Genomic DNA, 15,672 nt, shown 5'->3' with positions numbered 1-15,672 from the left:
CAGTTAATTAAGAAAAATAAATGGGAACCTTTCTTTAAAAACATAAATCATACTTAAAAAGTGCATAAAAGCACTTAAAATACCCCAACAATGTTGTTAAATGGCATTTTTTCTTAATGGTTTTTGTGAATAGCCATGGATTGTTGTCTTTGTATCTACCCATTAACTGACCCGAGGATAAGATTTCTTTAGTATTCTGTATTTAATTTATGAAATTATTGGTTTGTACATATTTATATATTCCACAGATTAAACAGAATGATTTTTACATACTTTTTTAAACATAAATTGCACATAAATCATTCCAGAATGTCTGTGATTTGTCTATGTGCTGTCTGTTGAATTTCTTGTATTCTTCAGTGCATTAGAACAAAATAGCCTTGTCAGAGCAGAACGAGGCCTTGTATGGTACAAATGTTGACATTGTGGTAGCTGTCGAAACAAGAACACAGTATGTAAGACACTTACTGCCACACTGGGCAAATAAATGATATTAAAGACTAAAGACCAGAAATCAAATATTATTAATTCAAATCACATTTAATTGCACAGTGCTTTATACAATACATCTGTTCAAGCAGCTTCACAATAGTGGGAACATGACAAAAACAGGAAAATATTAATGTTGTAAAATTCATCAATTATGAAACGACATCAAATATGAAAGTAGCTCTATAGATGTTAATAGTGTCATTATGAATCTCAATTTAGTGTAGTGTTGTTTTAATTCAGTTCAATTACTGTGTTAGTTGTAAAGTTCATGATTTATGAAACTAATTTAATTCAGATGTAAATCAGCTCTACAGAAGGCAATATTATCATTATTCAGCTCAAGTCATTTCAGTGTTGATTCAATTCAGTTCAATAACAGTGTTAGTGTCATTATCCAGCTCAATTCCTGAATTTTGTTTTAATCTTATAGTGTATAGTATATAATATTACTGAATATTAATTTTCTTTTGATATATATCATTTAAAAAAAAAAAAAAATGCCACCATTGCACCAAACAAATGGCCATGCATTAATTTAGGAATTTGGGGTGTGTTTCATTTTAAATACAAGACACCACACAACTGAATTAAGCAACATGCATAGCATAGTATTTGTTTATTCCCATAGAAGAAAAAAATATGTAGCCTACTCTTACCGTTTATTAACAAACTTGGTACTTACATTTTTCTGGGTGTTTGTCCTTTTGTATTCCACTGCAATACTAGCATAAAAGTCAACATCAGAGTAGACAATGACAACATTTTCATTTTGGGGTGAACTATCCCTTTAAATTTAACCAGTGCATCCATGTTGTCACAATTATTCGACACAAAAGTAAAGTACAATTTATTTTTCAGCTATTATTTTTAACTAGCCTAATTTTAATTGCTTTAAAAGTACCTCATCAGTCGGCATGAACTTGTCAGCCTACAATGTAAACTCCCTGCATCTGCCATCCCTTCCCCCATCACCACCACCACCACCATCATCATCATCACCGCCGGTCCAGTGAACACCAGCCTCGGTACATCATTTCACCGTTATGGCAAATGAAATCCTAGAAAGCAGAGAAGGAACTGCCAACCTCACGTCGTCTCTAGACCTGAGCACGTCTCTAGATCACAGTGTGCAGACGCGGATTTTTAAAATCATTGTCATCGGGGACTCAAATGTGGGCAAGACCTGTTTAACCTTCCGCTTCACCGGCGGAGCCTTCCCCTGTAAGACTGAAGCCACCATCGGCGTGGATTTCAGGGAGAAAGCCGTGGAGATCGAGGGCGAGAAAATAAAGGTGGGATTTATTGTTGGGGTTGGTCTCGTCACGACCAGGCCGATATATCTCGTTGTATCACGATTGTATTGTGTGTGTTTCAGTGGAAGTGTGACAGACAGCAGCATGGCGAGGATGTTTACATTACGAGTAATCACATTAATGACTCTTTCTTTCTGATCGCATGATGCATCAGAGGCGTAGTTTCTTTTAAGACAAATCAAAATACGTGTCATTGACAGTTTAATTTTTACTTGGTCTAAGATACCTGATCCAAACTGGTTTTCAAAAGCTTGTGAACTGTTTAGACCATCTTAGACTATCTAGAAATTAGCATGTTAGCTACATCTATATTAAACCATATTGTCCAATGCAGATTTTGTGGTATTGTTCACCAATAGTCTTATTATTATTCATACAACACAATATAATAGACAGGTGAAAGGAGCATAATATGACATTATAGATAACACTTTATTTATGTGTGTGTGAGATTTGAATTCAGTCAGCTGAGTTAATTTAACCCTTTAATATATAATCTGTTAAATCAAAAAAAAAAATCTTAATCCAGACAGCAAGCAGATGTCGGCCATATGTTGCTGTCTGGGAATGTTTCTTTATATATAAGTAAAATTCAAAGCTGTGACACATGGTTATTTGGATTTAAAGGGGTCATCGGATGCAAAATTCACTTTTCAAGTTATTTGAACATAAATGTGTATTGGAAGTGTACACATCCATCCTATAATGATAAAAATCCACCCAGTGTTTTTTTTTATTTTTTTTATTTAAATCCCTATTTTAAAATCCCCTTTCTCAAATCAGGCTGAGGTTTCTGTCAGAATGATGTAGTTCTGTACAGTCCCCTCCCACGAAAGTTGATTGACAAGACTGTCTTATCTTAGCCCCGCCCTGAGTGAGCTGAGAGCTGTCTGCCATAGAGCCCTGCATTTCGGCCCGGGCCCAACGGGCCCTGACTTTTTTTATTCCTCTAGTATGAAGGTAGATCAGTAGCTAAACTCGAGAGCTTGTTGATCTGAATTTGAGAACTTGTCATATTAACATTCGTATTTGTAAGTTGAAATTTACACTCACAGCTCTGATCTGAAAACCCGAATCTTTCGATTTGCACACACAGACAATAATCAAAACACCCGTGTTTTGGAGTCGAAGTTGCAGATTAATAGTTACACATGTGTAGAATGACATTCACATAAACAAAATGACACACACAAACGTGTACTTTTGCGCTTTACTTCAGTTTCGCTGTAAAACCTCAAGTCAGCACTTACAACCTCTCAGATCTGGCAGTACAACTTCAAATCTTAGCGCTTTGACTTTTGCTACTCCTTCTGCAGTATTCCTGTAGCAAAACTCACTTGTGCACTTGTAAATGCAGATGTGAGAGCTCAGACCCGGGGGCGGGGCTGGGCTGCGAATGAAGACATTTTATTGGTCGATGCCTGACCAATGAACAACGCCAGCCATCGCGACTTGCCCTGCAGAAAGAAACATGATTTCTATATATTTTATTTTAGGCAAGTCGTGATGATATGAGAAGGCTAAATTGATCAAACATATGATCAGCTCATGCCGCTTGCCGCTTGGTCGTTACTTTAAAAAAAAAAAATTGAAAGGCTATTTAACGAACAAAAATGCTCCAAACGTTTTTCTAAATTAACTTAATAAAAATACGAAACAAAATATAATAATTTTGACATTACACACAAAACTGAACTATTTTAATAGCCGAAACAGTAGTATAAACTGTTTTAGGAGAAGGGGGAAAAAAAGACGGTCTCGGGTCGGACTCGGGCCGGTAATTCTGATAAGCTGTCGGACGTGGGCCGGGCTAGGGCCTGAGCGTCTCGGGCCATGGCCGGGCTAGGGCCTAAATTTGAGGCCCGTGCAGGGCTCTAGTCTGCCATTGTGTCGACTCCGGTGCAGGGGAAGACGAGATGTCTCAGATTAAGTGATTGAGGTGCTTTGTTGTTGGATGTAATAATGAATATAGCAGTCGTCATTTACTCCTGACATCTGAACCGCTGAAGACGCAGAGGATTAACTTTACTTTCACTTTGAAGTGAATGCGCTGATCCCCGATCTGCCTAAATGTTCGCGCGAATCATTCGTGATCCAGCTTCAACTACAGAAGAAGTGAGTATAAGGGTTTTTTATGAATCTTTGCAAATCGCCTTTCCTAATAATGTGCTAGTTAGCCAGGTTCACGGCTAAAGTAAACTACTGCTGGTCACTCCAGGGAAGAGAGAGGCGGGGTCAGCAGAGCTCATTAGCATTTAAAGCAACATGGACTAAAAAAACGGCTTGATGAAAACAGAGCTGATTTTGACAGGGTAAAGAAGGTGTTTTTTACACTACCATTGAGAAATTTTAACCAAAGTATGTTATAGACTTTTCATTAAGACAACTTGTGGAAAATGAGCATCCGATGACACCTTTAATATCACAGCCTGATTTTAAAAATTGCTTTTTAAAGATATCCATAGCAGATTTATTTATTGACCTTCTAATCCATTTCTTTCCATCAGTTTTCTCGTTTTAACTTCTCTCCAAAATTTGTTGTTTGTCTTGTTTCTACTCTGACAGGTGCAAGTATGGGACACAGCGGGCCAGGAGCGCTTTCGGAAGAGCATGGTGGAGCACTACTACCGCAATGTGCATGCTGTCGTATTTGTATATGACGTCACAAAAATGGCCTCATTCCAGAACCTAAAGACCTGGATTCAGGAGTGTAATGGGCACAGGGTGTCATCCTCGGTGCCTCGTGTTCTGGTGGGTAACAAATGCGACCTAGTTGACCAGATCCAGGTCCCTTCCAACACTGCCCTCAAGTTTGCCGATGCCCATAACATGCTACTGTTTGAAACATCAGCCAAAGATCCCAAGGAGAGCCAGAACGTGGACTCCATTTTCATGTGCCTGGCATGTCGTCTAAAAGCCCAAAAGTCCCTTATATACAGAAACGTGGCGAGAGAAGACGGCAGAGTGAGGCTGGCACATCAGCCCGACCCTAAGAGTAACTGCCCTTGTTGAGGACCCTAAACTGTGAAATTATTAACATTGATAATTCACAATGCAAGAATGTGCCTGCAACTAATTTTAGTTACTTTATGACAGCTGCTCCATGAACTCTCTGTTTTGTGTGTGTGTGTGTGTGTGTGTGTGTGTGATTATCTGTCATGTTCTTTTCTTCAATTACACCTTCACTAAAAAGGCAAATCCCACAAAACCTGTCAAGAACATGTTCAAGTTGTGTGTCAACTCAAAATCAAAAGAAATAAGAAATTACATTTTGCTAAAAGAATATTATGCCTTTTAAGACCGTTTTTGCATTGTGACATTATTTTTATGACACTTAAGCACACTTTCCCTATTATGGTAATGCAAAAATACTCATATATTATGTACTTCCTTTAATTTATGCTGATTTAAATAAAAAATGTATCACAGTAATGAGACTCTAAGGACAATCATCAGTTTTAAAAACATCCTAAATCATCCATTAAAAGGAAAACATCCAAATGCATTATTTTGAGATTTCTGGTGAGGCAATGTGTTGAATTTCCATTAAAAAAATAATGTCAAAGTGCAAAAATTCTGATGGCCCTAAAATATGTTTCATTTTATTAATCAAAAAGTAATGCAACCTGGACATGTTTGCACAAGATGTATTTCTCGACCCCTCATGCTTAATTCAGTGCACACTTTACCACTTAAGCAATCTTTATAGGTTTGAAGAAACGTGACATTTGTTGGATTTACAGTCATTTGTTTCCGTCACACATTTGTTTGGATGCATCCATCAGCATACAATCAATCCAGATATTACTTAGTGGAATATGGCATAACATCTCCAACATAATTGGCTGACGGTCTTAATGTTTTAACTGCCAGGAACTGCACATACTGTAGAATCTGAACCTTCCAGTTTCACATGAGTCACAATGATCATTTCAAATGTTTGTATTGCCTTAAAACATATTCCTTTGCCACCATTGCTAGTTATTTCTCATAGCCTCGTGGTTACTCACTGCTAAAATATTTCTAATATTTCTCCCTCACTAACAGCATGGATACATTTGAAACCCGTTCAGATTATGAAACTATATTCTGATGATTATCATTGAATAGTGACCCAAATGTTAATGTAATCTGAGAATTCACCACATGCTCATTTCCTTGGGAAAGAGTGAATCCGTGTGGGAAGTTTTATGTAGCATCACCGTATTTCACCAGCTTAAGGTGGTTCTTCCAAATGCATAAACACTTATGTACAAAAGCAAGGTTCAAACAGGCCGGTGATTGTTAAATTTTTACTCAAAAGACCCAGAAAATAATGATTTTAACTTGACAGAATAGCAGTATGAGTGTTTCTGTGGAAAGGGTTGCTGATAATGTGTTGATTATGGAATGAGCGAGTGCAATTTGGTGCCCCGTGATTGTTTTTGTTTAACCTCTATCCTCTGCTTATTCAGTACTTTTGGTTCTACAGGAGAAGTTGCAGTTTTCTGTGTGGTTTCAAATGCTTTCAGATTCATAAGAGAATTCTCTGGTTTCAACAGTGTTAGCCTTATATCTACTGAAGAGATTGAAGCCTTATGATTTGTCTTGTTTTGTGCCCTTGTATGCTGTGGGACATGTATGTATGATTTTGAGCACCAAATTAAATCTCAGATATCCTGAAGCACTGAATCTTTTATTAGCTGAGAAATGCTTTAAAACTGTTCTTGGAGTTCGTGTTTTAGAGAAAGAAAAAAAAAACATTTTTTGAACTGATGAAGTGGTTTTCCAATGTTGTTAATTAACATATTATGCTGAAAAGAGTTATAAACTAACCATGATGCATTTGTAAAATCCTATTCAGCAGAAATCGTTAAGGAGAGTATCAACAAAGACAAAGAGCATGCGACAATAATCCTGCTGTCATAAATAAATATAGAAATTAGCAAAGAATAAAGAGGAGTTAAACAGATTTTGTTGAATGTGGAAGGCCTAATTGTTCACTTTGCTAAATATAAACCAGTGCAAAAAGAAATAATAAATCTTATGTAGAGTGCTTATGTAATCAGTTTTATGTTCAAACAAATACAGGCTGTAGAATATTACACTGGTACTCACATTCATACATTTAAAAGTAAAATTATAATTTATTCAAAAGTGCCTAGGGTTAAGATATACTCTCTGATGAAAATTGCAAAATATTTCGTATTTATTGCATTTCAGAAGCAATGTTTAAAGTATTTGCATAACTATTGAATAATGTGTTCCAGAAATGTTTAAATGTCGTATTTTAAAGTTAAACTCATAATAATTACATTTTCTGCCTAAAACTGCTAAGAGTATAATATGCTGAAAAATCACAGGCAAAAACATAATTAACAGATAAATTAATATGTACCTTTTCTTGAGCTGAGGCCAAGATGGGCTATAAAAATCACAGTTATTTCCCCACATTGCTTCTTGCACAATATGTAATTCATGTGTAGTGTAAAATGCTGTTGTAACAGAAAAAATTAAAAATACAAATATTATAAATACTTTCATTCATCTTTTATTTGCAATATGTATTTGCACTAAACGGTCCATTCCTCCCCTGTATTTTTTTGATGAACACGTGGTGCGCTGGAGCCAAAAACCAGAAATGTGTAGCTGACACACTTCACCAGTAGATGTCGCTGTTTTCCACGTTCTCCATCATGACTCAGCCTGAGAGACTTTTATTTTGAAATATATTTATTTGGTCACTTTACCCTGTTTCAGGTGGTTTGTGTTTAGTCCTGCGGCGGTATCGGCAGCGGGAGGCGGGCTGTGAGTGCGGTTCTCTCGCCGTGGACCGGGCCGGAGATGGCGGAGTACAGTCAGACGGGTATATTAACAGCCGTGCTGCTGTTTACTGTGGTAACCATGAGGGATATATATGTGGGCCGCAGCAGCATGACTCAACAGGACAGCAGTGGACCCGATACACACACACAGAGACAGAGCAAACACTCATTCTACACGGGTCCGGTTCTCAAGTTCCAGTTCTGGTGAGATACTACACAGACTTTGATGTTATTCAGTGTTTTACTGTCTGTTTAAAGCCCACAGGAGGATGCTAAGCTAATACGGCTAACGTTGCATGCCTGAATGTGTAAAAAAGATAACGTATTAAAATATTTAAGTTGATAAATATGCACTAAAATAACTATATCATGAATAATAAATTTATTTGCATTAGAAATGGAATGAATTTAAATAAATTTGACCATTTTTGTCATGAGATGAATGTCAAAAACCGCTCCAATTTACCTCAATGGACCTTGTTAATGTTCATAAAACAGTCTTTTTTCTTTTTTTAACACATTTATTTCTATTTATGTAACTTACATAATTAACATCATTGCTGCGAAAATGTATCTTGTATTCATGTGTCTAACTGAAACGTGTTGAATTGAGCAGATTATTATAAATCTGCTTAAAGCTCCTATGAGATTGCATTGCCCTTTAAGAACACAACATAATCCAAAGACAATAGGAAAGAGCGATTTAATAGGCTTTGACTGAATATTTTACCTTTTTCTTTTCTGAAGTAATAAATGTAGAGGTGTGGTTTAATGTTATTTAAGTGAGAGTACACACATGTCAGTGACTTTTATTTTCACATCATCTCTATCACCCTTACAATTAAACGGGCTGTTAATTGTACTGTACCTTTAAGACTTCTATATGTAAATTACGTCTTTTGTGGTTGATTAACCTTATTTACCAGTTTAATTTACTTATTTGCTCGTTCTACCTGTTGAAGAAGCTGAATTGGTGCTTAAATATAAATGTAGCCATTAAAATATTAAAGTCTTCCATAATCTGAAATCTGAGTGTAAAGGGGTGTCAGAAAATAACAGATATAAGGTTCAATTCATCGGTTGGTGAATGTGATCTTGCAGAGGTGGGTTTAAGGGAGGGATACGTGATTGGAGAAGTCCAATTTGACATTTTGATTTAACACTCTAAGGTCAAAAAATAATTAAACATTTGCATGGATATTATATGCTTTTAGAAAATAGAGTGAGTTTTCATTTCATGCCAAATTGTGTTTGTGGGTGTAATATCAATGACCATTTCTAAAATGACTTATCACCATTATTATTATTATTATTTTTTTTTTTTAGTATATCCTGAGGGTACAATAAGGTGTTCCAGGAGTACTCCCGGTCCATCAGCCAGCTGTACCCAGACATCCGAATTGAGGGAGAGAATTACCCTCCCCAACCCATCAACAAGTGAGTGTGTGTCCTTCCAGATGTTGTGGAATCAGCCCCCTGTTAGACAGTGGTTTAGTCCTGACTTTAACTTGTCTTGTGTCTTCCTCTGTAGATACGTTGGAAATTTCATCTCCTACTTCAAATTGCTTGCCATCGCCTTGATTGTGACTGGACAAAATCCTTTCCAAATGTTTGGTATGAACACTCCAGGAATATGGTCCTGGGGACAGGAGAATAAGGTAATGTTGTTGAAGTGCTTGGACTTTAATCTGATTTTATAGCGGAGTTTAGGCTGAAGATAAACTTGCACTGTGACTGTGTGTCATAGTTTAATTGACGCACATCCTGTTTTGAGGAATGAGCAGCATTTCAGAGCCATAACCGTGTCATTGAGTGTGAAGGGCATGCCCGGAATTGCGGGAATCTGTATGATGACGTAGCGATTGCAAACACATGTTAAAGACGTAAAATCAAAATTGACTTCATTTGCAATTTTAAGGAGATCCTGGTAGTGATGGAACTGAATTAGCATCAAATTTATTGATTTTTTTTGCTTATTGGAGAGCATATATACCAGGGGTGTAATGGTACACAAAAATGACAGTTCGGTGCGTACCTCGGTTTTGACATTATATGGTTTCGGTACAGCAGAGGGAAAAAGCTAAACTAAATTGCTTTTTTTATACATTAAACAGTGGTTTACTGAACAAATTGCTCTTCCTTTAAATACATTTAGAGCTTCTGCTTTAACTAGGGAGCCCTTTTACATTACTATAGGGTTACTAGTAAAAACAAAGCCCAAACTTAAATTCAACTACTATTTAATTTTAAATATAATATAGTCAACACTCAACTTAAGAAATTGTATGCAAACATGTACATTTCAAATAATGCAGTTTTTACATTAACTTCAAAATGATACAATTTCTATTTGTTGTTTAAATGTAATCATTTACATTACAATCATTTGTCATAACTTGTTTCATGACAGATTTATTTATTAAAGGTACATTAAATAAGACATCAGGTCAAGCAAAATATGAGTATAGTCTAATATTTAGCAAACTTTCTTCTCTAGACTTCATTTCTCTTGTAAACTAACAAACTGTAGACACTGATGTCTTGTCTGAGGTAAATGAATTGACGTCTTTCCGCAGTTGAAACTGATTAAGTGAAGACATGAGGCGTGATATGTTTATTTTGCATTAAAACTAGTAGTGAAGAGGAAGGGATGATCACGCTCAGCGCTGCCCTTTGAACTGAGGTGTTTGTACAATGATCTCTCACACCTCATCAAAGAGCGTCAAAATGGCATTTATTGTTTGAATTTCATGAAAAAATTGAGTGATTTGTCCGGTACACATGCATACCGAACCAAAAGACCTGTAATTCGTGTACCGTTACATAAAAAAACTGCATTATGTCTGCATGTTGTTTTTAATAACATGGAAGAAAGTTTCTCACATTTGATGGGTCTGTTTTGCAGATTTTCTCCTGCCTCATGGCATTCTTCATTAGCAACATGTTGGAGACCCATTTCCTCTCGACAGGAGCTTTTGAGGTTTCACTGAATGGTAATGTCATTTGGATGACCACAACACTTAAAAAAAATCTTGAAACTGTGAAGAATATATGTATATCAAAGAAGCATCACTGTTCCTTTCTGTTTTAGATGTACCAATTTGGTTCAAGTTGCAATCAGGATATGTGCCCAACATTCAGGAGCTTTTCCAGATCTTGGATAACCACCTTAAGATGAATCAGGTCGACAAGATGAACTTTCCCTCACCATAGTGCTGTTGTTTTTGCCAAGAGACAGGTGAGTGGTAAAACCTGTACAATGACGTCAGGATGTATGTCACAGCTTGTGCAAACATAGCAGGTGGTTAACAATAACTTTTGTTTCTAGGCTTAGAGTTTATTGGCAAAAATTGTAAATTCCATATTGATATACTATGCTGTTGAAAAGTTTGTGGTCGGTAAGATTTTGGATTTTTATTAGTCTATTATGCTAACCTAAACTGCATTAAGTTCATTAAAATTGCAGTAAAAAAAAAAAACAGTAAAATTGTGAAATACAATTTAAAATAAGTTTTCCTCTTTTAAAAAAAGTATGTAATTTTTCCTGTGATGGCAAAGCTGAATTTTCAGCATCCATTATTCCAGTCCTCAGTGTCATATGATTCTTCATAAATCATTCTAATATGCTGATTTGGTGCCCATTAAACATTTCTTATCATTTATGATGAAAACGTTAAAAAAAATATATATATATATATATTAGGGGTGGGAATCTTTTACCATCTCACGATTCAATTCGATTCCGATTCAAAAAGATTTTCGATTCAAAATGATTCGATTTTATTCATAATGATTTCTAATCGGGTTTCTGATCATGATCTACTCTCATCTGCTTTGCAGAATGACAAACGGAGACATTAAAGTGTCTTTTTCACATTTATTAAGTTAAATTCTCAGGGAAGTGCCTTTTATCAAAAACATTGTCTGGTTCTCAATTGCTACTCATTAGTAGCTAGCTATAAAATAAGTTGGAACAAAAATAAAGTGCTTCTTCATAATACAAAATGGTTGATGCATTTCCCAGGAAAGTTGCAGTTTACCACAAATATCATGTAGAACACAACCGGAGAAGACAAAAAAACATCTATATTTCTCAGTCAGATTCAGTAACTTAAAGAATAACAAGTTATGAAAATAAAGTGCTTCTTTCAAAATGAAAAATAGTAGCCTACCCCTAAGCTACCTGTCTCTGAAATGTTCATGACAGTGTCTCTTGCAACAACAGAACTGTAAACTGTGCAACTGATTATATGATTTTCAACAAATCATGAAAAAAACTGAACATGAACTGTGTACAAGGTTACTGTTGGTTTCAGCGCCGATGCTATTTCCTCAGCAGCGGAGATGTCGGTGTCGCTGAGTGTGCAGATGTCACTTCCAGATTTTCTCACCTGGGGGGGAGAGCAGCGCGGCACAAATAGCAGGCTGCTGCTCTAGGAATCGCTCTATCATGTCCAGCGCGCTGTTCTTTTTTTTGCTCTCTCGGAGTTGGCAGGGAGTTTCGTGAAGCACTGCAGTGTGCGTTGGTCTGCAGCTGGCGGCTGACTCTGCTCCGTGTCGCTGAGCTCCGGGTGATGCCTAGTAATATGAGCACGCGCATTTGTTGTGCTGCCGAAGAAGTACTTGGTCTTCGTTTTGCAAAGCTTGCACACTGTGTGTGTCATGTCCAGCGCAGTGCTTCCAGGCATTCGGTAAAAACCGAAATGACGCCAAACTTTAGCTTTAAGTGAAGACGGGGCTGATTGGATCTCCCTCTCATCCATATTTGCTTCCTCTTTGTTTTAGTGATTTGCCGCGCACGCTTACGTTCAAAAACCGGCTGCGTGGTGGCATCAGTACAGACTATAGCCTATAGTTACAAAAATGGAGGCGAACAGCCAGCTGATTTTATTTATTTATTAAATCGATTCTTGGACATTTCAGATCGATTCTGAATCGTTGCAAATGAGAATCTAGATTTTTCTGTGAATCGATTTTTTGGCACACCCCTAATATATATATATATATATATATATATATATATATATATATATATATATATATATATATGCTGCTTAATGTTTTTTTGAAGCATTTGTTGTTTTTCCAGGATTGAAAAAAATTGAAATTGATTTTGGATTATTATTATTATTATTATATTTTTTATTATCCTTATATTTTATATAATCTCACTGACCTCAAACTTTTGACACAATAACATGCATTAAGGAATAGCTCACCCAAAAATTAAAATTCTGGAATTTATCCTCAAGTTGTTCCAAAACACAAAAGAAGTTATTTTTAAGAATGCGGGTAACCAAACACTTTCTGTTCCTCATTGACTTTCACAATATTTCTTCCATACTACAGAAGTCAGTGGGGACCACTGCGTTTAGTTGCTAAATGATGAAAGAAGTTTCATTTTGGGTGAACTACCTTTTAACAAAATGGATAGGGTCCATTTTCATTTCATGCCGACTTTACGAATCATGAAAAGTTTAGCTTAGTTCAGGTCATGTTCAATGCAAACATCAGTGAAATTACTAATAATTTGCTGTTCGGTGAGGAACAACTGAAAGACTGGTTCAGTTCAGAAACTCATTACAAAGTCTCAGGGAAAGAAATAGCTCAGAATTAGTTTGCACGTTATTTGTATTGAATACTTCCTGTTTGGTTTATGTGCATTTTTCAAATTAAAGATACATTTCCCTGCCATTATTTGGCGGTATACTGCCTTTTTTGTCCTCATTCAATTCATACTCCAAAATTACATTCACAGCTCATGTTTTATAAGACATGCGGGAAGTACTGCCTAGATTTTTGCACATTTCTTTCCAAGGGAAAAAAAAAATTGTCTCCAATGTATGTAGTAGTAAATCCTATTTCAAATGTGCTTTTGTCACTACTGCTGTGTCGAACAACATGCATAAATCAACACAACATCAGCACTGAGTGTGTAAATGTCCTCTGCAGGTCTCCGGAGCTGTTTCTCTGGTCAGCGGGACTGTGGACTGTGGCATAATGAAGGCCTGCGCTGCAAACAGCACGCTGTTAGCACAGGCTCGATGCTCGGCCACCACACACACTCTTTCTGCCCAGCGACACACACCTTTGGATCGACTACATCTCTTCAGAGCGTCAGACTACATGCATTCATAGTATGAGAGTCACGCGTGAGCTAAAGGCACTGCAGTTAATTTTTAGGCTTTTTTTTTCGTAATCAGGGTTCTGTTTGTAACAAGTGCTTTCAGCCGAAATTGAATGGAATGTTCCATCTTTCTCAAGGGCAACTGTGATGTTTTCTTAACGTAGACCTTTAACATGATTATTTGTTTGCACTGGTGTAGACTGTACTGTACTGGGGATATTGGACGTTTTTAAGTAGTGGGAATGTCTGCGTACTGCGGAAACATGCAGTTTTGTTAGAGTGAGCTAGATGATTTAAAAAAAAATTAAATGCTTGAAATTGTACATTTATGTCCTGTTTGTCTCAGATTTGCTGGTTAGATTCATAAGTACAGCATGTGCTTGTGGAGAGAATTAAGCCCAGATCTTCCTCTCTTCTGCTTAAACTTTAACCGTGTACATTAGCACTGCCAGAGTAATCTGTGGAATCAGCGTAACTCTTCAAATCGCTGCAGTCGTCAGAAGATGTGAATGGTATTTCCAAAGACTCCCTCCATTTTTCCAGCTCTCTCCATATAGATGTGGCGGTAAGCAATGTACCCCTTATATTTTAGTGTACCTCTCTGTGAATTTGTAACAAAAGTGATACTAATAGTTGGGATTAAGTTGCATCGAGAGAAGAAATTTTACTCTGTTTCACAGTGATGTAAAATAAAGATTAAAATATTAAAAAGTTGTTTATTACTTATTTAGAGAGATTAACAACAAGTGTGTGTGTGTGTGTGTGTGAGGTTGTACTCCACTCTTTTAAAGCCTCCTCAGGTTTTGTAGTCTATTGTGATAGTTGTGCACAAGTTACTGGTTTATCTTGAGCAGCTGTTTACGGTTCTTTCCTATTTGTGTTCCTTTTTAGGATTTGAAGACTTTTTACTGATTCTGTAAGGGGTGTGTTAGCACAACGGTATCATGAAACTGAACCTTAGGGTTTATTATCTACCATACACAAAGATAATCTTGGAATAAGGGTCATAGTCATTCATCATATCTTGAGTAAAGTATTTAAACTTTAAAAGCAAAAGGGAATTAGCATGATATGACCATCCAGTGCTACACAAATATATATATATATATGGCTTTTGTATGGCTTTTGAGTTGATCTGTTTGCTTTAAAAACTGAACATCCGTGTAAAACTACTTCACAATTGAACTATTTATAGAAAAAAAGTCTAGCTGAGGAACATACTACATATTAACTCATGCTTCGAAGACATCTTTCAGCTTTGAATTGGGCTCTTGTCTGATTTCATCCTACTGTAGTCACATGACATCAGACTCATATAAGTGGGCTATTATCTGTGAAAGAAGAGTACTGTATACAGTATGTAGTATAGTGTCTCTGCTTCATTGTTGTACAGTTCACATTCTCCCTAATATTACTGATCTCATCTAACAAAAGCGGTAGAGCTTGTTAAACAGCATAAATGTGAATCTTTTCTGTCATCGGGATTGTCCAGCTCTGTGGTCAAAAAGACTCTAAAATCATTACCAGTACACAATGGGAGAGTATATTGGCATAATAAACATATCAGATAAGGTTGTTCAATCCTAGTCAAGGAATTTGAATATTAAAACCAGTTAAATTTCCTAATTATGTGCATCTTCACTGCTTTTATATTTAAAAGCTATATATTTTTATATAAAATATATGTTTATATAGGGACACTAAAAATAGAGCTGAAATACGGGACGTCTAGTCACCCTACTTTTATAACACCTGGTTCTCTCACCCCCATATATTTAATGATAGAAAATATTCCATTGTTACATCATAACATATAGAGACTTTTTTGATTTTTTTCTTATTTATTCGTGATATTGAAAAATATTTTATGATATGAAGAAATGGAATTTAACCCTAAAAAGCGCAAAACCAAAAAGAGACACCATGAAATTAATTT

General features: G+C 36.2%; 2 protein-coding genes across 2 annotated transcripts; both read left to right on the top strand.

Moving 5' to 3' along the window:
- Positions 1-1,321: 1,321 nt before the first annotated feature.
- Positions 1,322-6,466, top strand: LOC306853225 (ras-related protein Rab-33A-like). The gene is made up of 2 exons (XM_079390478.1): positions 1,322-1,784; positions 4,371-6,466. The coding sequence occupies exons 1-2, from the start codon at positions 1,536-1,538 to the stop codon at positions 4,815-4,817; spliced, it is 696 nt and encodes a 231-aa protein (XP_079246604.1). The 5' UTR covers positions 1,322-1,535; the 3' UTR covers positions 4,818-6,466.
- A 1,026-nt stretch (positions 6,467-7,492) lies between these two features.
- LOC306853223 (selenoprotein T2-like) lies at positions 7,493-14,458 on the top strand. The gene is made up of 6 exons (XM_079390477.1): positions 7,493-7,813; positions 8,936-9,046; positions 9,141-9,267; positions 10,515-10,602; positions 10,701-10,847; positions 13,562-14,458. Exons 1-5 carry the CDS (start codon positions 7,629-7,631, stop codon positions 10,820-10,822), a joined length of 633 nt encoding a protein of 210 aa, XP_079246603.1. The 5' UTR covers positions 7,493-7,628; the 3' UTR covers positions 10,823-10,847; positions 13,562-14,458.
- The last annotated feature ends 1,214 nt before the right edge of the window (positions 14,459-15,672 follow it).

Source organism: Barbus barbus (genome assembly GCF_936440315.1).
Source record: "Barbus barbus genome assembly, chromosome: 33".
Taxonomy (NCBI): Eukaryota; Metazoa; Chordata; class Actinopteri; order Cypriniformes; family Cyprinidae; genus Barbus; species Barbus barbus.
The sequence above is the reverse complement of the archived record's forward strand: the minus strand, read 5'-3'. Positions and strand labels throughout refer to the sequence as shown.